Source organism: Lissotriton helveticus, chromosome 1_1 (genome assembly GCF_964261635.1).
Source record: "Lissotriton helveticus chromosome 1_1, aLisHel1.1, whole genome shotgun sequence".
Lineage (NCBI taxonomy): Eukaryota > Metazoa > Chordata > Amphibia > Caudata > Salamandridae > Lissotriton > Lissotriton helveticus.
The window spans coordinates 1,340,684,539-1,340,709,177 of NC_136057.1; the positions used below are offsets into that span (position 1 = coordinate 1,340,684,539).

General features: G+C 46.3%; 1 protein-coding gene across 1 annotated transcript in view; it reads left to right on the top strand.

The window, feature by feature from the left end:
- LOC144823872 (pre-B-cell leukemia transcription factor 1-like) overlaps positions 1–24,639 on the top strand; it is a 327,009-nt gene that overhangs the window by 190,931 nt on the left and 111,439 nt on the right. The window contains exon 5 of the mRNA XM_078682758.1: positions 406–541. Within this exon, the coding sequence (XP_078538884.1) occupies positions 406–541 (136 nt within the window). The remainder of the gene's footprint in view (positions 1–405; positions 542–24,639) is intronic.

The window sequence follows — 24,639 nt, forward strand, 5'->3', positions numbered from 1 at the left end:
ATTGATATTTGATTAACTTGCCTTTTGAAACATGTTTATGCAGTTTTATTCAGTTTTATTACAATGATTAAACTTCAGAAGATTGTAAAATATATCACAAAGAGCTTTGTCTCCCTGTTTGCTTGTCTAAAAGCCAAACTTGAGCGGAAAAACCATTGAGCCCAGGTTAAGGCAAGGAAACTGTTCAAAAGCATTGCTAGGAGTTGGTGGGGCATGATTTTACACCAAGAAAAAGGCCTATAAAATCAAAATCTATAACGCTTTCAAGTAAATTTTGTAGCATGTTTAGTAGGTTGACTTTTCTTTCTCCTTGCATATGGTGGTACTAAATATTAGTAGGACTTTATCTTAGGTGGTCATTTCTCTTCATTCTTTTAAAATTAATAAACATACCTTTATTTCCAGGCGCAAACGACGTAATTTCAGCAAACAAGCCACAGAAGTTCTTAATGAGTATTTCTATTCTCATTTGAGTAATCCTTACCCAAGCGAAGAAGCCAAAGAAGACCTAGCAAAAAGGGGAGGCATTTCTGTCTCGCAGGTAAGTGCTTAGAGGTATTTTACAGTGTAGGCTTTTGAAAATATCTCTGAGATTAGATTTTAGCTGCCTGTTAGTACCATTAGCAATCATTGACCTCAGCTGCACTGTCATGTATTACATAATGCTATTTATTTTATTGTTTTTTTTAATATAAAACAGATTGCTTTACAGAGTAGGATTATGGCGCAACGCATGCTGGTTACAGCTGCCTGAGCAGGTGTGTACAAGAGCAGAGTGCATAGTTCCAGTTATTGGTTTTCATGAGTATAGTCTTTCATGAAGTACAAATATCTTTACATAAACTGTACAAAGATCATGGATCGCTGGCTTTAGAATGCAGAATTATACAGAATGCAGTGACCGTTACTCAAAGTGCAGGATGGGTGCTGACCTCTGCACATTTGAGACATTTACCATTCCATTGGGTAATGAGGAATCACTTGGGCTATTTTCTGTATAGTCTTCACATAATTCCATTTTTGAGAGAACCAGACTTGAGGAGGTGGGTTGACATATTGTTTAATTAGGGCTTCTGGTTTTATGGTATGAATGTTTTTTACATTTTCATCCGTGTTTTATCCATATTAAATTTTTTGCTTTTTTATTCGTATTTATCCATATTTATTTTATGTTTGAGGATAAATTAAGTTGTAAAATGGTATATTTCCATATGTATTTAACTGATAAACATGCACTCCTACTTTGATGCCTGTCCCGTTTTAGCAAATTAAGCAGGCAAATAATTAAAAAAAATACTACTCTGACACGAGCATATTAGCATTTTACTCCACTATTGGAACTTTCATAGATTCCCATTGCTTGTATCATTCCCCGTCGTCGGACTGGGAGCCTCGGTAATAATAAATATATATATATATATATATAAGTATATATATATATATATATATATATAAGTATATACTTAGGTAAATACACCCTAACAGGTGTAAAAAATGAAAAATTAGGCCTAGGCCTCATTATATTTTGTAGCCCATAGGTGTCCTTATGCAAAAAGACCCAAACTCACATTAGCAACCAATCAGATTAGCCTCACCCTGTGGAACCTTCCTGAGAAAGCTCCGAGCCTCAGATTTTCTACCGCATCGTTGGTGACAGGGAGTCTCCTTAGTCTCCTTAGAGCTCTGCTCTAACTTCTACTTTGAGGTACTATTTAAGCTGTTTTTTTGACAGGATTTCTTTGAATTTTTACTATGGCTGATAAGGAAAAGAAGAGCCTTTTCAGGCCTTGTGCCACTTGTGGCAAAAAACGACTTTATACTGAGGATAAACACAAGGACTGTATATACTGTTTATACCCTGACCACAAGCCAGAGGGTTGTAAGATATGCAGAATGATGTCTGTTAAGACCCTTCGTGATCGTGAAGGAAGGTTACTTCTTTGGCTCAGAAAGTTGGAAAAGAAGGAGGAAGTGGTTTCTAGTGACGATGAAGATGCCAGATCATCATCTTCCATGACATCTTTGAAGAGGGGTGTACCATCTGTGGAAGTTTCATCTGAACCCCCTCAAAGGCTATGCGTGGGACCTCTGATAGGTCTGGCAAGCCCGGGCCTAGCGAATCTCCTCACGAGAGTGTAAAGGAGAGGGAAAGGCAAGCACCTCAGGTGCAGAAGGCAAAACTGGATGACGGCTCGGCTGGGCCTTCACATCAGGAGAAAGTTTCTAAGTCCTTCAAAAAACCAACTGTAGAGGCTTCAACAGTGGTCAAAAAAGGCTCTAAAGCCTCTGTGGTGACTTTGTCTCCTCATACGTCGACGAGCCATCCATCGACGACGAGGATGCCGACGACGACGGCGACGGCGTCGACGAGGACCTCGACGACGATGCCGTCGACGAAGACTGGGTCGACGACAGCGTCGACGACGATGACTACGTCGACGGTTACCACCTCGTCGACGAAGACAATTCCGTCGACGATGACTATCCCGTCGACGGTGGCAATCTCGTCGACGACAACGATCTCGTCGACGAGGGCGAGCCCGTCGACGATGGCAGTTCCGTCGACGATGACAAACCCGTCGACGATGACGAGCCCGTCGACGATGGCGATCCCGTCGACGGTGAAGTTTATCTCGTCGACAGTCCCGTCGACGACGGTTCAGGCTATGGAGATGCCGTCGACGGCAGGTGATAGAGAGGGCGCCAGGAAGAGGAGAATAACTCCGGATATGACTTCACCTAGAAAGGTGTCATCATTACCCCCAGCCCTATTGTTGGACGAGGATGAGTACTCGGAGAATGAGATGTATGGGGATGCATATAGTCCATCTCAGTTGCATCTGAAATACCACGATTCTGACCAAGATGATGAGTACTATTATGGGCAGGAGCCGCGACAACAAAAACAGGTCGCATACCAGGAAACTCAGGCACAACAGGGCACGGTTACAATGCCTATGAGTCTTTTGACAGACTTGAGAGCAATGCTGGAGGAGTATAGAAGCAGGCAAGGGTCGCGACCAGTGTTCCCAGCAGGCTGCGCGCATGCGCTCGCGCGCACGTCTGTGACCACCAGCGCACATTGACCTGTGTGAAGCGCGCACTCAGGACAGCCCGCTAGAACGTTTGCGCCGCCGCATTTAAACGCGAGCGGCGCCAATAACAATAGTTTTCTGTTTGGGGAAATGGTGTTAACTCGGTGCAATAGGAGAGCACAAAAACGTGATGTCACAGCGTGAGAGTGTATTTTGGAAAGCAGATTGGCAGCCTCTGCAGGCGTTCAGCAGCAAGCACCCCTGCACTCGCTGCTTTTGTTTTCTAATGGAGCACGGCAGCGGGCTGTTTATGGGCCTTCGTGAAAGTATTTGTTAATCACAGCGCCTGACTGCTGCGATTAACAGGAATACTTTCACAAATGCCCCACAATCGGCCCACCGCTGCGCTCCATTAAGAAAAGAAACGCAGCGAGTGTAAAAACAGGGCGTGTATTTTACATGTCATGCTTTTACATTTGATGTATGTCTTTTCTTAATGGAGCGCGGCGGTGGGCCGATTGTGGGGCATTTGTGAAAGTATTCCAGTTAATCGCAGCAGTCATGCGCTGCGATTAACATAAATACTTTCACAAATTCCCACAGTCAGCCCGCAGTTGAGAAAAGAAATGCATCCAGTCCAAAAGCACAGCGTGTGTTATTCACGTGTGCTTTTGGACTGGATGCAGGTGGCATTTGTCTTCAGGCGCGCATTCTCCAGTGGTCTCAAAAAGCTTCAAAGTTATCAAGGATTATTACATGGATGTCTCATCTCTGCCTGGCCACCGGGTAGTTCATTTCTCGTAGCTGGAAAACCGAGCCCTCCACTTGCAGAGACAGACAGAGCTGAGGATCCCTGCAGCCAATAAAATGACATTTAAGCCTACAATATTCATGAGCCTGAGCTGCTGTGCACCACAAGGCTGAATATTCGGGGTTAGATAATGGCTAGTGACGTGATCCATATTACAGGGCAGTCGGCCTAGTGTGGGGTCTGTGGCCCTCGTGAGAAATAAAGATTCTAACTATCGGAGAAGTGCAGGTGCATGGAGGGAACCGGACAGACATTCCGACCAAAGTAGGATGATTTCTGAGATAGAATGCATGTGCGGGTGTAAACTGGGTCACTTTCAACTTTGTCAAAGTGACCTAGTGGCTCCTTCCTGACTGCGTGGAGGGAGGCCTGCATAACTTTAGGGTGACGCTGAACCCTCCACCCTAAGGCAGGTGGAAAGCTGCGAGCGGCCAGCATGAGCTCCAGGTGTATGGCTTGCCCGTGCCTGTTCTGTCCACTTTTGTCTCTGTGGCTCATTGAATGGAGCCAGACTACCTCTGCGACCATGAAGCTATGGACAGTGTGCGACAGGCTGCTAGCGCTGAGAAGTGACCTAAGGGAAACCATCATTCTCTCCTGCTTCACCTCACTGCGCGGCTGATTTCCTGCACATCTAGCCTCGGGATCCCAAACATGCAGTCACAGGACGAGTTGAGGGTACGGGTCAGACAAAGATAACATAAAAAAAATAGTATAAGAAATGAGAAAGAGGTGACGGAGTTGGAAAGAAATTAGAGGACAGAAATGAGACAAGACATTACAGAAGGAAATATAAATTTACAGGACGGCATACCAAGGGAGGAGATGAGGGGGAGAAAGCATTAGAGATAGGGAGAGGGAGAAAGAGAAGGGCAAATGGAAGAGGGTGGAAAGACTGCAGGGAACGAGATAGAAGTATACAAAGAGAGGCGAGAGAGGGAAGAAGAGGGAGGCTAAAGACACTGATAAAAAAGGAACAAAGGCCTAAATCTAGGAGCCTACTGCTCTAAACCAGTGGGTAGGACTCAGAGACTGTGATACAAGGGAGGACAGAAAGAGCTAAAAAGAGCGGATGAGGAGGGCAACAGACTGCTAAGTAGAAGGAAAGAGGCTGTAAAGACAGTGATGGGGAAGAAGAGATTTGAAGATGAGGATAGAGAAAGAGAGAGAAAAAGATGACGGATGAAAAGAGGGAGGATGCAACTAGAGAGATAGAGAGAGATAATACATTCTGGAGACTGGTAGAATGATGTGAGTTACCAGCTCTAACTGTACTACAACTGACAACTACTGACCTACCCCAGGAAGCGGGGTGGGAGGGTTAAGGCGGTGGGGACAGCACCACTCACAATGTGTCTGCCGCTGATTTACATCAGTTTCTTACCATTACCCATGTTAAAAATTTGACTTCAGCTTCTACCATGTTGTAACTGGTCAATCATCATCCCAGAGCCTTATTGTAAGTCACAGTTCTCCAGGGTCCATCATCTATGTTTTCCTCAATGACCCCCCTCCCCAACTCTTTGCTATCACCTTAAACTTAATTACATGTCAAATCTAACCAGAAACTAATGTTAATTATTGAAAGTTATAGAAACATGACCATGCAACTCAGCACATCACAGCTGGTAATTATTCAAAGGCTGACATGTGCTACTGTAGTTTATCCTGACTTCCTAACCATTGCTCATACACCATAAACTTTACCAGCCAGCGTTTAAAGTGAGACTATAACTCCCAGAATGCAATGTCATGTTGGCTAAAAAGCCAATCCTCACAGCACACATGATGGGGCAGATGCAATTTCTGTCAGTTACATTGGCAAGCAACTCCTTATGGTCCTATCTTTTATTGCAGCTTTAACTCACAATAAGCAAGTTAGAATAAAGGAATTAGGTTAGTAACATTGCATAATCACGTGTGGAGAATTGTGACAGCTTTAAGTCAAGAAATTGGATAATTCATGGAATGCATAATTGTTTGACTGTCTCACTAAAGTGTCACTCAAAGAGAATGGAATGACACATAAGAACACTCAAACTTGTAAATGCCAATCTCAAATCTTGACAGCTATGTGCAGTTTGTATTTATTTATACTGCACTACCACATGTTTAGGGCGGAACAACTTTGTGTTTTGCGCTGGCGCTTTCCAGCATTCTTTTTGACCTTACTGCAATAGCAACTGATTATGCCTGAGACTGAGTGACAGCAAAATCTCCTAGTTGCACTTGCTATGCAATGAAATTAGCTTTTTAGGCAAGCGCACAGGTCATGAATGGTCCTATCAATGAGCTGGTCTTCTGAGCAGCTGCAGTGCCTGCCTGCTGTCTTATACTGAGCACTGCAGTCACTCAGTCTGTCTGTGGTCAGTGCCTGCCTGCCCTCTTCTTCTGAGCACTGCAGTCAACTCAGTCTGTCTGTGGTCAGTGCCTGCCTGCCATCTTCTACTGAGCACTGCAGTCACTCAGTCTGTCTGTGGTCAGTGCCTGCCTGCCTGCCCTCCTCTACTGAGCACTGCAGTCACTCAGTCTGTCTGTGGTCAGTGCCTGCCTGCCTTCTTCTACTGAGCACTGCAGTCACTCAGTCTGTCTATGGTCAGTGCCTGCCTGCCCTCTTCTACTGAGCACTGCAGTCACTCAGTCTGTCTATGGTCAGTGCCTGCCTGCTGTCTTATACTGAGAACTGCAGTCACACGGTCTGTCTATGGTCAGTGCCTGCCTGCTGTCTTATACTGAGAACTGCAGTCACACGGTCTGTCTATGGTCAGTGCCTTTTCTTCCGTTCTCCGGTGCTTTGCAGCAGTACTAAACTCTTCATAGAGTTTCTTGTTGCTCCAATAGGTGTAGTTTCTGATATTAATGTTCCCCTGGTCTTCATTGCTTAATTTTGCTCCTGAGACATTGTCACGCATAGTCGTTGAAATGTCACTCATAATTTCTCTGAAATTAGGAAAATGTCACACATAGTAATCTGAAACCTTGCAGCTATGTGCATCTGCCACTTAGATGTTTACATAACATGAACAAAGTTTTAAAATATTGTGCGTGAAGGCTTGCAATTAGCACTTTTGCACAAATCGTGCTTTATCTTTTTTGCAAGTTCTATCCAGCTTTACGTGCATCTTACAGCTGCTTCCAATCAATGTGAATATCAGGTTAGAATTAATTGCAAGCAACTGGCTTGTGCTTGCAGTTTTTGGGTTTGCATGAAAGGTTTCTTCGGGGAACCAAAAACTTTGTTTTGACTGTATTTTGCTCCTCATAATTATGCCATTGACTTATTTTTTGGTGTGCTTCCTATAAAAGCTATTCAGCATGCTTTTTCCGCTTTTAAAAGAAAAAAGGAAGATTGTTATGAATCAAGGCAAGAAAGTGGGGTTGCAAAAGAGGACTTTTAAAACGTGGCGCTTTACAGTGCATGCAAAGGAGTACTTGAGAATTTGTAAAGCACACTGTTCCTCATTACTAATGGTCCTTTAGCTCCAGTTACCACATATCATAATTATAACACAATCAATTGTGTAAACATCAATGTTCGTTTTTATTGTGTGCTATAAATATCGCACATAAAACTAGGCCACTGGTAATGAGGGTCTAAATCTGCTCACTTCCATATTGTACCAAGGGCATCCACAGATGTGGTGCAAGCAAACAGGACTTTGGGTAAGATAGTCTGATAAAAAGACATTATATAGCCGCCTACTTAGTATACATTCTTTCCAGCACTGTGATGGGCCTCACAGCGACCCAGAAAGACCTCAATAAACATGTTTACGCACCATTTAGCTCCAAAAACCTTCTCACGCAAACTCCTAATATCATGTCACTGAACATCTGTTATTCACAGTTATTGATCTGTGTCAGGGCCAGAAGCCAATACCAAACAACCTCCTTCTGCTGTGCAGATTCTAACTTAGCAAAGGGATCCATAGCAAAGGACCAGAAGGGGCCTGTTGGACAAATACTGCTGATTACTAATCCAAGGCACAGGTGGGAGGAGGATGGGGTAGATGAGAGGAAGCTCTCAGAGAGGATATGTTGAAAAACAATACAGGATTCTCAAAGTAACTTTCACTAGAATTGTGACTTATTTCATTGTAGGCCTAATAGGGCCATTCACGGTATTTTTGATAGACTGATAAGATAAAAGATGAAGCGCCTTTGCAGGATCGCAAGGTGTATTCCTCATAGAAGATGCAGTACAAAGAACATAGGAAACTTTTATTACATTTAGCTCAATCCCATAATGTTAGAACTTCTAGATATGCTCTTTTATATTTACAGTAACTGTCCACAAAGCTTATAGACAGGGCTTAAAATGGAATGGAAAAACTAGGGGGTCTCTTAAAGGGGTGTGACCCGATGTAATTAAGGGCATGGCTTAAAAACACAAACTGAAAATCTGTGCTTAGCATAGTGTGCTGCCTGAATGGTACTTTGCTGCTTCTGTCACTGCATCCAAAAGTATAATACAAGTAACATTACACCAACAACAAGCCAGGACTATTGGCTTTGTCATCGGTTGTATTTTGCTGCTTCTTTCTCTCTCTGCATCCAGCTATATAATATAACAAGCAGCATGCCAGATGCCACCTGCATCAAGTCCAAAAGCACGATGTTTAAAACAGTTTATGCTTTTGGACTTGATGCATTTCTTTTCTTAGTAGAGTGTGGCTGCGGGTCTGATTGTGGGCCTTTGTGAAAGTATTCAAGTTAATCTCATTTTATACACTATCTTTGATGGGATAGCCCGACATTACTCAGTAGCTTGCCCATCAAATTGTAAATAAGCACGGAACTTATTTTGTATATGCGTTCTTGTATAGGCTCCCAACATTTCCCCACCCAATGAACATTGCTCCAGTTAGGAATCTTTAGTAAAATCTTATGATGGTCCCACCGGTGGAGTGTTGTGCTTTTCTAAACCTGAACTGTACTTGTCTGTGTAACTAATTCATGTCATGGCAAGCGTAACCAAATTGCAAACCTGCATTAAGACCCAAACATGGCGCTGTATGTCTGGAAATGCACAGTCTTTTCACTTTTCCAAGCAAAACTTTGGAGTAATATTTGGCGCTGCATGCACGCGCAGTCTGGTTCCTGGCGCACATAGCCATAACTTCAGCGCACAGAGACCCTACACTGCCGCACACAGAGGAAAAAAATTAGAGGGAACATTGGTCGCGACCAGTGGAAGGTCAGGCGCAGGTTCAGCCACAGGTGATGGCAGTTCAGTCTGTAGCTCCTTCACAGGGGGAAGAAGAGAGGGAATATCCTCGGCAGACACAAGTCCAAGATGATACCTCGGATGAGGATGAACACAACCAGGATCAGAATCCTGATAACGAATGGAACCAGTATATAGCACAGGATCCGGCTTCTCCGGTGCCGGACCCGGTAGATTCACCTCCGGCGGATGTGGGAGGTTTCTTCAGCTTGATGGAAAGAGCCACGGCACGCTTTAAGCTAACCATGCCGGCAACATCTACGGATTGTTTTTTGTATGATTTTAAAGAGGCATACCGTAAGACAGTGCGTTCGATTCCCATTGTAGAGCACATTTGGGATGAAGGAAAGAAGGTGATGCAGTCTCCAGCGACAGTCATTCCAACACTTCCACGCTTGGAGAAAAAGTATAAAGCTCCGGATGACAGTCCCGCCTGCTTGATTGGACAACCTAGACCAGACTCGGTCATATCGCAGGCGGCGCCGAAGAAATCACGGAATCCTTCGGCCACCCTCACAACTCCACCGGACAAGGAGGGTAGAAGGTTAGACAACGCTGGAAAGCGATTTTCGTCTATGGCTAGCTTGCTGGTCAGGGCGGCCAATGCCTTGGCGATTCTAGCAAGATACGACCGCCAGATGTGGCACACTATGTGGAACTGCTGGCGGATGACCCTAGAGCCGAAGCACAGAAACTTCTGGAAGAAGGACAACTGTCTTCTTCGGAAATGATTGATTGCGCGATGGACATCGCCACCATTTCTTTCCGTGCTCTGGGCAGCGCGGCTGTTCTTCGACGGCAGGGGTGGCTACGAGCAACTTACTTTCGACCAGAGGTCCAAAATAAGATTCTGGACTTGCCCTTTGATGGGGACATGTTATTTGGGAAACATGTCGATGACACCCTACAGGGAATAAAGAAGGACACAGAGACAGCAAGGGCTCTGGGGAACCTACAATATAGAAAGACACCATTCCGTGGAGCGAGAGGAAGAGGCTTCACTTCGCCAAGAGGTGGTTATCAGCAACAGCGATACTCGTCGCAGTCGTACAGACCGCAGTACGGCAATCAATATTATCAGCGACAGTCACAGTCTCAAGCGTTCTCTCGTCAGAACGCTCGTGGACGTCAAGGGCGTCAGGGCAAAGACGCTGGCAAGCGTCAATAGCGGCCTCCTGACTCTGCCAACTGTTCCTCCGCGTCTGGGATCTCCAGTGGGCGGCAGGATATCTCAACATCTGAGCAGCTGGGAAGAAATAACATCGGATCAGTGGGTATTGAACATCATCCGACATGGGCATACGCTAGAATTCCAGGAGTTTCCACCTACAAGAGCTCCCCACGCCACTACTTCAAAACATCTAAACCTTCTGCAATTGGAAGTTCAACAAATGCTTCAGAAGGGGGCGATCCAACGTGTTCCCTATCACAAAGAGGAGAAGGTTTCTATTCAAGATTTTTTCTGATCCGCAAAACGAAACTAAAGTGGCGTCCGATCCTGAACTTAAGGGAGCTCAATACCTATCTCGTAAAGCTGTCGTTTCGGATGATTTCACTCCAGGACATATTGCGCCTCTTGAATCCAGGCGACTTCATGGCTACACTAGACCTGGAAGATGCCTATTTTCATATCCCGATCCATCCGGCTCACAGACGTTTTCTTCGCTTCACAGTGGGCAAGAGTCACTTCCAGTTCATGGTGCTCCCATTTGGATTAAAATCCGCTCCTCGGATATTCACAAAGGTGTTGGCCCCGGTAGCAGCTTTTCTGAGAAGACAGTCGCTGGAAGTATTCCCGTACTTAGACGACTGGCTGCTGAAGGCACCAAGCTTCCAAGAGGCAACAGAAGCAGTGAACACATGCTTGAGCCTCTTCATTCATCTGGGTTTGCAACTCAACAGAGAGAAATCGGTTCTTCAACCGGCAGGTACGGTGAAGTTCTTGGGAGCGATACTCGATACTCAGGTGTGCAAAGCCTTCCCATCGGAAGAGAGACAGATGAAACTCATGTCTTCAGCCGCTCGGCTGCAGAGGAAAACTTGGATGACAGTCAGGATGTACAAATCTCTTCTAGGGTCGATTTCATCCTGTATTCAATTGATTCCGCACTGCAGGCTGCGAATGCGCCCCTTGCAGGAGGAACTGGACCTTCAGTGGAGACAAGTGGAAGGGTCGTTCGACGACAAAGTAACGGTCACCCAGCAGATGAAACTGACGGTTTCATGGTGGATGAAGAAATCTCACCTCGCAGTGGGTCTCAGTTTGAGCGGCACCGGCTCCTCGCGTCATTACCACAGACGCCTCCCTTCAGGGTTGGGGAGCGGTCATGCAAGATCTCCAGGTCAGTGGCCACTGGGCACCAGTAGAACGTCGCTTGCATATCAACGTTCTGGAGCTAAGGGCTATTCGGTTGGCAATGTTGGCGTTCCTTCCAAGGATTTCAAATTCGGCCATCCTGGTGCGTACAGACAACACCACCGCAATGCATTACGTCAACAAGCAGGGCGGCACAAGATCGCAACTGCTTTCTCAGGAAGCCCAGCTGCTGTGGGAGTGGGTGATCTCACAGAACATCACGCTCGTGGTGGAACACCTTCCAGGAGTATGCAACACGAAGGCGGATACGCTAATCCGCTTGAGGGCAGTCTCACACGAGTGGGAACTGGACAACACAGTGGTCAAGGACATCTTCTCCCGTTGGGGAACCCCAGCAATCGACCTGTTTGCAACACCGAGGAACAAGAAATGCCGGTGTTATGCGAGCATGGAACACCATCGAGGGTCATTGGGGAATGCCCTTTTAATGTCTTGGTCCGGCGCATTTGTTTACGCCTTTCCGCCATTTCCCCTGATTCCTCGAGTCCTCAAGTAGCTCAAGCTGGACAAGTGCAGGATGATACTAATAGCGCCTGCCTGGGCTCGCCAGTTCTGGTACACGGAGCTGCTTCTTCTATCGGAAAAGCGGCCCATTCAACTGCACCCCAACCAGACCCTTCTATCAATGTACAACGGCCAGGTTCTCCACCCGAACCCGAGTTCGCTTCAGTTGACAGCTTGGCTCCTGAACACAGAGAGTTTAAGGATTTAGACATTTCAGTAGAATGCAGGAACATCTTGGCGCAGGCACGAGCTCCTAGCACTAATAAGACATATAGAGCGAAATGGAAGAGGTTCTATTTATGGTGCCAGAGAGAAGGAGTGCATCCATTCTCATCAGCTCCGCATCAACTCTTGCCTTACATTCTATCTTTGGCACAGGCAGGTCTGGCTCATGCTTCCATCAAGGTCCACTTGGCAGCTATTTCCAGGTATAGAAGAACAAGATCGGGCCCTTCTCTACTGTCAGCAAGGATAATAAAGCAATTCCTGAAAGGACTGTTTAGAGTTTTTCCGCCAGTTCGGCCCCCACCTCCGGTTTGGCACTTGAATGTGGTCTTGGCTCAACTGATGAGATCGCCATTTGAGCCAATACATAGAGCTGAGCTGAAGTTCCTATCATGGAAAGTGGCGCTTCTTCTGGCACTCACATCTGCAAGGAGAGTGGGAGAACTTCAGGCTTTAACTATCAAAGAACCTTTCTTGCAGTTCAAGAATGATACATTGATCCTACGAATGAACCCCAAGTTCATTCCGAAGGTACCGACAGACTTTCATCTTAATGAACCGGTGGTTCTGAATTCCTTTTTTCCTCGGCCTTCAACTCAGGCTGAGAGGACACTTCATTCTCTGGACGTTCAGAGATGTTTAAAATTTTATCTGCAACGCACAGCTGGATTTCGGAAGACGCCCCAGTTGTTTGTGGCTTTCGGAGCTCCAAGAAAAGGATTTCCTTTGTCAAAGCAGGGAATTTCCAGATGGATATCGAGTGCGATCCGTTTCTGCCACCAGGCGGCAGGCAAGCCGTTGGAAGGACAGGTGAAGGCGCACTCCACAAGATCGATCTCATCGTCAACAGCGCTGTTTGCTGGAGTATCGATAAAGGATATTTGCAGAGCGGCCACCTGGAGCAGTACTCACTCATTCACGAGACACTACTGCCTGGAGGCGGCTGCACAGGGGGATTCGGCTGTTGGACAAGCAGTCCTGAGAAATCTCTTCCAGTAAGAGGTGAGCTTTCCTTTCTTCCCTCCTCCTGTTTTTTCAAACATTTCGTTTATTATGCTATGGTTACTGATTTATAGTTGTTATGATGTATGATATCATTGGTTTATAATGGTTCTATAACTATGCACGAAATGTTTGAGGTATGCTAACTGCTATCTACTCTGATACAAGCAATGGGAATCTATGAAAGTTCCAATACTGGAGTAAGAAACAAGTTACTTACCTGTAACTTTAGTTCTCCAGTATTGGTAACTTTCATAGATTCCCATGCGCCCACCCGCCTCCCCTGGGAAAGCTCACTTCTGGGCTAGGTGATTATGTGGCAAAGCAACGGCTACGAAAATCTGAGGCTCTGAGCTTTCTCAGGAAGGTTCCACAGGGTGAGGCTAATCTGATTGGTTGCTAATGTGAGTTTGGGTCTTTTTGCATAAGGACACCTATGGGCTACAAAATATAATGAGGCCTAGGCCTAATTTTTTTATTTTTTACACCTATTAGGGTGTATTTACCTAAGTATATACTTATATATATATATTTATTATTACCGAGGCTCCCAGTCCGACGACGGGGAATGATACAAGCAATGGGAATCTATGAAAGTTACCAATACTGGAGAACTAAAGTTACAGGTAAGTAACTTGTTTCATATACATATACATGTTAACATGCCTGTATTTAAGGGAATCCCATCCTGTTTTCAATCCCCATGGTGTCTATCTGCTTAGCAGTTGGTCTGGAATTCATGAAGGACAACAAGGAGAGTCACACACACGAAGCACAATTTTCTGTGTTTTTCCGCTTAAAAAAATAAATACAGACAGGAAATTTGTCTGTATTTATCTGTAATAATATGTAAAAACTGAACACTGGAGGTATTATGTATAATGAAATATTTAGGTAGTACCTCAGTTTGTTTTTTACGTATGTACACCTGTTGTTGTTAAACTGAACACCGATAAATTATCACGTTGTTCTATTATTCTGCTTACTTCCAGTTCCAGAGTTCATAATAACCTGAAATGTATTTTTTTTTTTTTTTTTAAAGAAACACAAATATCCAAGACAGGGTCCAATAGTTCATGAAGTGTCCCACACCAAGAATGATCTTGATACCCTTTATTATCTAAGAGTTAATCTAGACCCTTTTCATCAACTGCTCCTAATCTGTATCTCTCTTCTCCATTAACCATAACGAAGATAGGACAATTTTTGTAACATTCAATACTCTACAGCACAATGGACCCCCTCTCCACCAGACTTGGTTGTGAACCCATATACAGTCAACATTCACATAACACATCCCTCCCGTCAAGGCCACTCTCCCAAGCTGAGAAGTACTTCAACCATATTGTTTACTCGCTCAACCTATTCATTAGATTGTCAATGTTGAATCTAGCCCAGATTACATAATACTATTTCATAGCTACCAAATCCCTTAAAGCAAAGCTACACATAACACTAGTTAAAAAGATTTTTTTGTGCATGCTCCATATAATGGCTTACCCTACCGAATAGTTACAAATGTTAGATGCACCCTCAATAACAAAAACCTTTCACAAAATAGTCAGTCCTTGTTCTGAAAGAAGTTCATATACTAATTGCCGTTCATCAAAATAAATTGTTTATTTAATTGGTGACGTTTAAGGAGACGATGAAATAAGGATTGTGAGATAGAGGCTATCATTCTTTTTCTTTATTCTTTCTTTCTTTATCCTTAGGAATATGCGTAGCTGATCCCTTAAGCCTGGGCTGGGGTGGCAGGTCGAGTCGGTGGTGAGAGCATTCCGATGCATGGGCAAGGTTGTTCTGGCCTAGGGGGTGTGGTAGTGCCGCTCGTGTTGTTCGTTCTGGTTGGTTTTTAACGCAGGGACTTCAAAAAACATTTGCTGCCAGTCCTGTCTTAACGAGTCGCGGAGGTTCTTGTGGTTGCAGACGGAAGTAGAGATGAGGCACGCTCTGGGTCCCCGAGGCGCTGGAGTCTATGATGATCCCCCCGCAGCTTCCTCTCTCTTTGCCTGTTTGGGAGAATCTTGGTTGGGGAGTCAGCCTACTTGGAGATTCTACATATGATTGAGCCATGATTGACTTCTTCCTGCTTGCGGGTTTGTCTGCCTCTTCCTGACGCCTCATACGGCCCTCCTTTGAATGCCTTGCGTTGCATTATTTTTTGCGGCCCTCTCTGGGCTTTGGTACTCACTCCTGGTGCCCATTTTGTGTGGTTGTTGCCTTCTTGTGCTGTTAGGATTCCATTTTGTCCCCTATCCTCGGACTGGATGATAGGGCATGCCCCTTACCACTCCTATGGTGGCCATCTTGGAGGGGAATCCCTGCCTATGGATAATCTATACTGACCTGCATTTGTTGCGACACTGGTGTTATTCCCTTGCCAGTAACTCTTTCGATAGATATGATGTGTTTCTTGAATGCCCTTTACAATTGATGCTGATACTTTGGCATCCTCACCCTCACTATGCAAGTCTGGATTGAGACATTTGAAAGTGACACTCCAAGCCTAACCTATGACCTGGTTAACCTTTGACACTCCAGATCCTGGTAGTTTACTAAATACTCTCCACGCACTTTTTTAGTTTGAAGGTCTGCCCACTTGGAGCCTGAACTGCTGCTTGGAGTGCCAGGACAGAGCTGCCGCGGCACTTTTCAGTCAGGCAACACACTAGCTAAGCACAATATTTCAGTTCATGTGTTCTTTATCACGCCATCTAGTACTTAACAATGCCCCCATTTTGGTTTATAGATGTTGTGTGATATGTATTAATGCCCATTACGAATCCTACTTACTATCTTCACCAATACTTACCTGAAAGTTATTAAAAACAATATGCTCCTTATCATAGTTTGACCTCACTATTCCACCCTTTTCTTCCAAAGTAACTTTGATGCTTGTGCCTTTCCGTAAAAAGTCCTAAATATTTTCTATTGCTAATCTAGTCTACCTCATATTATTTGAGGAAACTGTAATGTGTAACCTTTAAGTCTTCACTCGTAATTTATATCCCTCACTTTACCTTTTTGTTTGTATTGTGAAACTTGTATATTTTCAATTTTTTTTAATGTATTCTGGTCTCCTACCGCTTTGATCTGTGTAATTTTTTTAATCTACACTAGTAATTTACATTACTCATTTTATCCTTTTGGTTGTAATTCGAATCTTGTATATCCTCATTTGTCCTGGTCTATTCCCGCTTCCTACCGCCTCACTGTCTCTCTCTATCTGTTCTAATGCCCCTTCTCTCGACTAATTTCTCTCCTTGTTGATCCCTTTTCCACTCCCACCTCTCTCTCTTAACTGCGACCTTGCCTACCACCTCTTCCCCTAGAATCTCCCCCTTCTCCCACACCACCACTTCACTGCCAACCACTCCAATCTTCCATCCTGAACGATTCTTCGCACGCTTTATTGAAAATTCTACCTTTCTCTGACATCCTCCCTGTTTCATTCCATACTCCTACTCCCCCTCCCTACTTCGCACCACCCCAATCCTCCCCACTTTTCTTCATCCCACCCTCCTTTCTAACGCAGCGGACGCATCATGCCTCCCCTCATTCATACTCCCTTGATGCTAGAATCACCCATCTCCAGACACGGCTCTAACTCGTGGTCCATCATTTACCCCTCCAACCTTTCTAAAAACGGTCAGAACATTTTTAAACACAAACTTCTTATACTCCACAAAGAAACAATATTTGTTGACAACTACAGTAGCCTAGCCACCACCATAAAAACCAACTACATCTTCTTCACCAAACACCCTTCTAAATGGAAAAGCATCTTTCTCCGTAACCTCCCAATCACAAATTCCCGCAAAATTCCCTATGGTCTGAAACTCTCCACCACTCCTTCCTCTTCTATTCCTGGTGAAATTGACATCTCTATATTCAAATCAGGAAATATACTTATTCAAGCGTCTGAAAAACACCTCATCATTTTTTAACACCACTTCAGCTCACCATCCCAAAACCTTATACCTACACTGATCTCTAACCTCCCTGCCTACCAACTGCTAGATACCTGCATGTCCCCACAATCCTCGACCCCCTCGCATCCATTCCCTGACTCATTCACCTTAAATGAAAGTCCTGATTCACATATCCTCTCACACCCGAACTCGCTAGAACTTAATTCTGTAGTCATTATTGAAAGCCTCACTTCCCAATTTCACCTCCCGACTACCTCGCCAACATACCCCCTCTATAGATTCTCCCACAACTCCCTCAGCCTCCCAAACCCACCCTCTTCTTTCTACTCCTCCCCTTGATCTGCTATCTACTCCAGCCCCCTTTCCCCCTGTAACCTTTCAAAACGCCTCCACCCACACAAAACATACACCCTCACCGTTTTACACCTCCACCTTCTCCCCAATGGCTCCTCCAATCTCCTACTCCTTCTCCTATAACCGCCCCCCATTATCTAACCAACTCTCCCAAATTCAACTCCCAGGCCATCCGTACTTCCCCCGACCCGCAATTTTACTTTGGGAACCCAACCCCCCACCCCTCTACTACGACTCTCCCTCCTCACCTTAACTCCCCTCTCCTTCCCCCCTCCTGGCTTCCCTCCTCTTCCACATTCCAGTCCTCATCCCCCAACCTCACATCTCCCTCCTGATCTCCTAACACACCTCCCTATTACACTTCTTACCCAAACACTCCTCAATATTGAATTGCACCTCTCGACCCTCATATTAGAACTCTCTTCTCTCAGAAACGATGTCTCCTTCCTCACCACCAATAATCCTCCCAATCACACCTACTCCTTAGTCCCCTCACAAAATTACCAAGCTCCCTATGTCAAAGCAATCCTTTCCCCCTCTCCGGCTAGAATAACTGACTGTTATAGCTCACTCAGCACACCCCTCCGCCCGAGCCATCTCCCACCCCCCCCATTGACCTCTTTGACCATAATAAAGTTTTCCCCCTCCCTACCTCGACTTCGAAGTCCCCACCACCTCATACATCTATCCCTGTGATCCTAGAAATTAATAGGATCCCATCCTCTCCTGCCTCTCTTCCCATACTGACGGACAGTATTAACTCACTCAGTCCTCCCCATCCCCAGCAAACCTCCCCTCCACATCCTCATCGACCTCAATCAAATCTACCCTCTCTCCACCTCCTCTGCGATCTCCCCACTTCCTCACCCAGCTATCCCAGTTATCATGGGAATTAGAAGGAACCCTTCTTCCCCAGCCTCACCTAGACTCCCTCAACAACTCGCTTCTATCCACTCCTGCTCCTCCCCAAAATCTAATGACTCTAAACCTCTCAGCTGCATGCTGCTTAACTGCCGGTCAGCCTCTTGTCATGCAACGAAAATCGCTGAAACCATCCTCCGCGAAAGCATTGACATCCACTTTTTGACTGAAACCTGGCTCAACTCCCACTCTTCATCTATCCTTGACATGCTTTCCCCGCCGGGGTATTCCATCCTTAGAAAAGACAGAATTGATAAATTGGAGGGGGCCTCGCTGTAATTTATAAAGATGAACTTAAACTTTCTCTTGCCCATCACCATGACCTATTCACTTTTGAATACCTTGGTGCTGAACTCGCAACTCAGGGTTCCCCCCCCTATCTGCCTGCATATTATCTATCAGACCCCTGGAAATCCTCTTACCTTTGCTGAGGAGTTGTCCGATCTCCTTATTCAATCTTCGCTCCAAATCCGGAAACCTCTTCGTAGGGGATTTTAATATGCACTGGAACAAAACTGACGACCCCGCAGTTCACCTCATCAAGGATTTTCTTGAGATCAGTGACCTGACGCAACTCTGCAAATCTCCAACTCACTCCAAAGGGGCCACCCTTGATGCCATTATCACTAGCAAGGAACTGGCTTCTCTTTCCCACATCATCCCGATTGACTGGTCAAATCACCACCTCATCCTCTTCACCATTAACAACTCCATGCCACCCCCTCCCTCTTGCTCCAGCAAACAAAAGAAACTAACCCGAAATCTTCGCCTGATTCCCCCAGGTGAGCTGAAATCTACATTAAAAGCTCGACTACAGCTCTCCCCTCTCTCCCTAAGTGCCACAGTTCTTACTGAACACTACAATAACTCTATCCTTGAAGTCCTTGACCAAATTGCCCCAGCCAAATTAAAACTCCCAAAAACTATTCCGTCCAAGACCTGGGTCAATTCTGACCTAAACAAAGAGACGAGCTCTCAGGCAGACTGAACGCATTTGGATGAATCAACCTTCCGCCTCTAATCTTGTCCTCCTTAGAACTGCTAGGGCCAACTACAAAAAACACATCTTTAACAAAAAAGCTTCCTTCCTCCGTTCCCAACTTGATAAGGCTAGAAATCGTCCTAGGGAACTTTTTAACATTGTCAAAAACCAAACTACCTGAGCCCCTCAAAAAACAAACTACCTGAGCCCCCCCAAAGTTACTAGCTGCTGTTGAGAGATGTGAAGAAATTGCTAGCTTCTTTTCTGATAAAATCACTAAGATTGATCAATCCTTCTCCCCAACTCCACCACCTCTCAGCCAACACCCCCTCCTTAACATTCCCCCTGTGCCTCCTCCCACTCTCCCCACCCCCCCACCAGGATCCCTCTCAACCCCCGTCTCTATCACACACTATGAACATTACCCTACCGACCCCCAAACAACGCTTCTTGGAGTGATTTTTGTACAGTTTCAGAAAGGGATGTTCTCAACATCATCACCAAGCTCAAACCATCCTTGCATACCAGAGATCCTCTTCCTGCCCATTTGGTACAAGAATTAAAACACATCATCGCCCCACTATGGGCCAATATTATCAACTCTTCCTTTACCACTGGTATTGTTCCTACTTCCCTCCAACTAGGCCAAATTACCCCATTATCAAAAATACTGAGGCTGATCCCAACGACTTAAACAACCTGCGCCCTATCTTCAACCTTCCCTTCCTATCCAAAGCCATCGAAAAAAGCGTCCTGATAAAGTTGGACAGACACATCGACACATTCAACCTCTTAGATGTTTTCCAATCAGGTTTTTAGAAAGGGATGCTGCATGGAAACAGCTATGCTCAACATTACTGATGACATACATCGGTCCCTAGACAAAGGCGAATACTCCCTCCTCATTCTTCCTAACCTCTCTGCTGCCTTTGATACTGTTAACCATGTCACCTTACTCAACATTCTCAAAGACCGTTTCGGCTTTGATGGTGATGTTCTCAAATGCTTCACCTCCTATTTCCAAACTAGAACCCAACAAATTAAAGTCAGTGGTTGCCTTTCCAAACCTCAACCTGTCTCCTTGGGTGTTCCACTGGGCTCTATCCTCTCTCCAACTCTTTTCAACCTCTTCATGGAACCCCTCACCCTTATTCTTATACAAGCAAAAATCAGTTATCACCTCTACGCCGATGACACCCAACTATACTACAAGATCAAACCCACAACGACATCTTACATTTTAACGATGCCCTGACCAAGATTCAATTATGGTTCCATCAACACCTCCTCAAACTAAACCCCCCCAAAAAACAGAAATCATCTGTTAGAAAGGCGACCCCGGGGGAGGCAGAAGATGTCTGACTGACCACCCCTAGGTCCACCTCTCCGTCAAGAAGTAGCCGAGCGTTACTGAGAGGCCTCCTGGGTGAGGGCCCTCTCCTAGGATCGTACAGCAGAGTAACCACCACACTACAAATGGACACCACACCAGAGGTCGAGTTCGTAAGCTTTATCAGGAAATAAAGGCTGCTGGTTCTCAGCGCTATGTACAAGTAGTTCAAGGGGTCTTTAAAGTCTCGTAAAAGGGGGTCAGGGTAGCGGGACAGTCTCGGTTGGGGTGTAGGACGGGATACCCTGCGCACAGCTCTCAATCCTCGAGCCGGGGGTTCTGATAGGTCGGGCCGCGGCAGCGCCAGCAGGCTCTCAAGATGGTTCGGCGAAGGTGGCTCGCGGCAGCGCCAGCAGGCTCTCAAGATGGTTCGGCAAAGGTGGGCCGCGGCCGCGCCAGCAGGCTCTCGAGATGGTTCGGCAAAGGTGGGCCGCGGCAGCGCCAGCAGGCTCTCAAGATGGTTCGGCAAAGGTGGGCCGCGGCAGCGCCAGAAGGCTCTCAAGATGGTTTGGCAAAGGTGGGCCGCGGCAGCGCCAGCAGGCTCTCAAGATTGTTCGGCAAAGGTGGGCCGCGGCAGCGCCAGCAGGCTCTCAAGATGGTTTGGCAAAGGTGGGCCGCGGCAGCGCCAGCAGGCTCTCAAGATGGTTCGGCAAAGGTGGGCCGCGGCAGCGCCAGCAGGCTCTCAGGGTATCCTCGGGGTAAAGGGACAATGAGTTCTTCTGGTGTCGGCCGTAACAGCGTCAGTAGGGCTTTCCAGTCCAGGATACAACTGCCGTCCTACTCCGGGGCTGGCCCAGATATAGGACTGGAGTCCTTTGATGTCCGGACCCTCGCGCCTGGGGGCCAGAGGGGCCGGGAAGATGGTGTCCAGACACCCAGCAGGGGGTGGAGCCAGCACCCAGGGAGGCCGGGGGCGATCGATACCAGGCGTCCGGGGAGGGTTGGAGGCCCATCGAAACTTCCCTCCTCTGGGATCTGTTGAGTGGCCACTCGACCACCTGGGTAGATCTTGGCGCCTCGATGTCGGGGCTTCGCTGGGGCCTGGGCCGGGGCCGAGGCCACGTGTTCGTGACGTGGTGGTCCCAAGATGGAGTCGGGCGAGGCCTCGTGCTCAGGACGTGATGGGCCCACGATGGGTCAGGCCGGTGTGGTGGCCCGTGGTGGTAACCGGACCGATAGTGTTGGTGCGTGCAGGATCGGGCGGAAGGGGCCGCCCGGGGCTCTGTGGAGGGCCGATGTCGTCCGGGGCCCGCCACGCGGGAGGGGTAGGACCACGCCACGAGGCCGGGTCCAACATCATCCTATTCTCTCCCAAGAACAATTTGCTCCCTATTCAACACTGGATCACGGACATTAAAGCTCTCAACTGCTCTCTCGCCATCTCCAACTCGGTCAAATCCCTCGGCATTAGCGTTGATCAGAACCTCAATCTTACGCCCCATATAAAAAACTCGGCAAAAGGTGCTCTCTTCACACTACATCACCTTAAAACAATTAAACCGTTCATTCCAGCAGAGGACTTTTAAATCAGTTGTACTATCACTGGTCCTCTCTAGAATAGACTATGGCAATGCCACTCTTGCTGGCGCCCCTAAAGTCCACCTAGCCCCTATCAAATCCGTTCTTAACCTTGCTGCCAGGCTCATTTCTGACTGTAAGCAATACGATCACATCGCCCCTGTTCTCAAAAACCTCAAATGGCTTCCAATCGAAGGCAGATCCACCTACAAGATAGCCTGCCTCGCTCACAAAGCCCTTCACCAAAATAACCCTTCTTACCTATCTGACAAACTCAAAAAAGCCGGGTGTGCTAGAACATTGAGGAGCACTAACGCTCTTGTCCTAGTCCCTCCTCAGCAAAAAAAGAAAAACTCAATCTCGCTCATTCTCTGGTAACACCCCTTCTATCTGGAATACTCTTCCCAAAGATCTACGCTGTAACCCATCTTACTCCTGCTTCAAAAACAACCTCAAGCAGCTCCTTCTCAACAAATATTGGGGTCCTTAATTATCCTTACTGTCTCTAGTCATGAACTCCCCCACTATTCACTACTTATACTGGCTCCCCCTACTTATAACTCACCTTATCCCTCCCTTCAACAATTGTACCTAAATCTCTCGCCTTTTTCCAACTATTGACATACTATACAATTCTTCTCTGTCCTTCTGCTCTACTAGCCTCAATTTGCTTCTTGATTTTGAACTTCCTAACTGTAAATCACTCTTAAAGTTCAACTGCCTTACCTTATTTTAGCAATTGTACTTAATTTGGCCTGTCTTTATGTTTAACCTATCCTGTAAAGCGCTCTGATACTCTTGGGTCCAGCCAGCGCTATATAAAACCTTTTAAATGAATAAATAAAAGCTACATTTCTGATTGATCTAGTACGTTGCTCTTTCACTGTTTTGTATGAGACGCACAGTTTTGGTCTTTGGGGTGGAAGATGGCTGCTGGTGTCATGGAGCTGAACGTTGTCCTTATCTAAAAAAATTTCACAAAGAGTGTTGTTACTTCAAAACAAGAAGGCATAAAGTGACCCTCTTGAAGCTCAGACGTGCCTGGTGCTTAATCTTGAGTGTTCTGTAATTCACATTCAAGGGTTGTACAAAGGTTATCTGGGCTCTGAAACCAGAGAAAAAATAGAGACCTCTATCTACAGATTCCAAAACGTAGAATATTCCCCAGGCATCGGATTGGATCTTGCAATTTTGTTAAAGCAGTCCTCGTGCGCACCCGTGTGTGGTGGTGTTTGTCTCCACGTGGTATAGTGCACGCCGGGAGTGACAAGTGCAGTGCCTATATAGGCCTGCTTGCAGTGCAAGACTATGCATCCGGAGGCCAAGTGCGAGTGAGCCACAAAGCTCCTGGCCACTCAACACACGACTCCACACTGCTCCAGATCACAAGGGAGGTCTCAGGACCATTCTTGGAGCTTCTTGCACAGGTCATGGTCACGTTCTAGGACTTCTTCCAGTAAGTTACATAAGAAGTTGAATTGCTTTTTGACTTCTCTGCATCATTCCAAGTCATTGGACGAGGCACAAGAATGACATCACAAATCTAGGCTCTGCTCCTGCATAGTCTCTGTGGAACCTGAGTCTGGTTTGTCTCTGCGCTCCTGAAGCCGGAGTGGGCTCCCCCAAACTACGTAAATCGTATGAAGCCATGCACCTCATTTTTCGGAGGTCATACCCTTCTGGAGCTCCTTTGGGTCTATGGGTTCAGGAGGAGCACCGACTGGACTTCAGTCAGCTAGTTTGCCCTTAGCTCAGGATCCGTTAGTGAATCTGGACTGGTCCCAGCCCAGACTTTGCAAACTCCTGCAGGGATTGTTCCAGTGGCACTGTTCCCAGAACCGCCTACCCCACCGTGATTCCTGAAATAGATATGGAGCTGAACCAGCATAACATAACACCTTAACTGACTGGATCAGACATTCTGAATTAGAGACAGTGTTATTTTCATGAAAGGCCCTCTAAGGAGCATGAATGGAGGGCATCTGAGGATCCCTACAGATATCCCGACCCCTTATCAGGGTCCATTACCAAATATAACTGCTATGAGCAACTGACTGGTGCCTGTTTTCTGGCTACCTCACCAGACACAGGTCTCCTCTCTCTCCTACAGTGGTTGCAGAAGAAGGGGGCTTCTTTGAGACGGCCTGGAGGGTGGCTGAGTTCTTGACCTGACGCTGCCCACTGTGGAAGTCAAAACAAACATTTGACAGAAGTGCTTCAACCCAGGGTAACCTACTCAAAATGCCTATTCCCTTTTAATGAAGCCCTCACTGATGTCCTGCTCAGGGCCTGGGCCAACCCCTGCACAGGTCACCCACCACCATTAACCTACACCCGGGATCTAGTCTTTCATTGTGC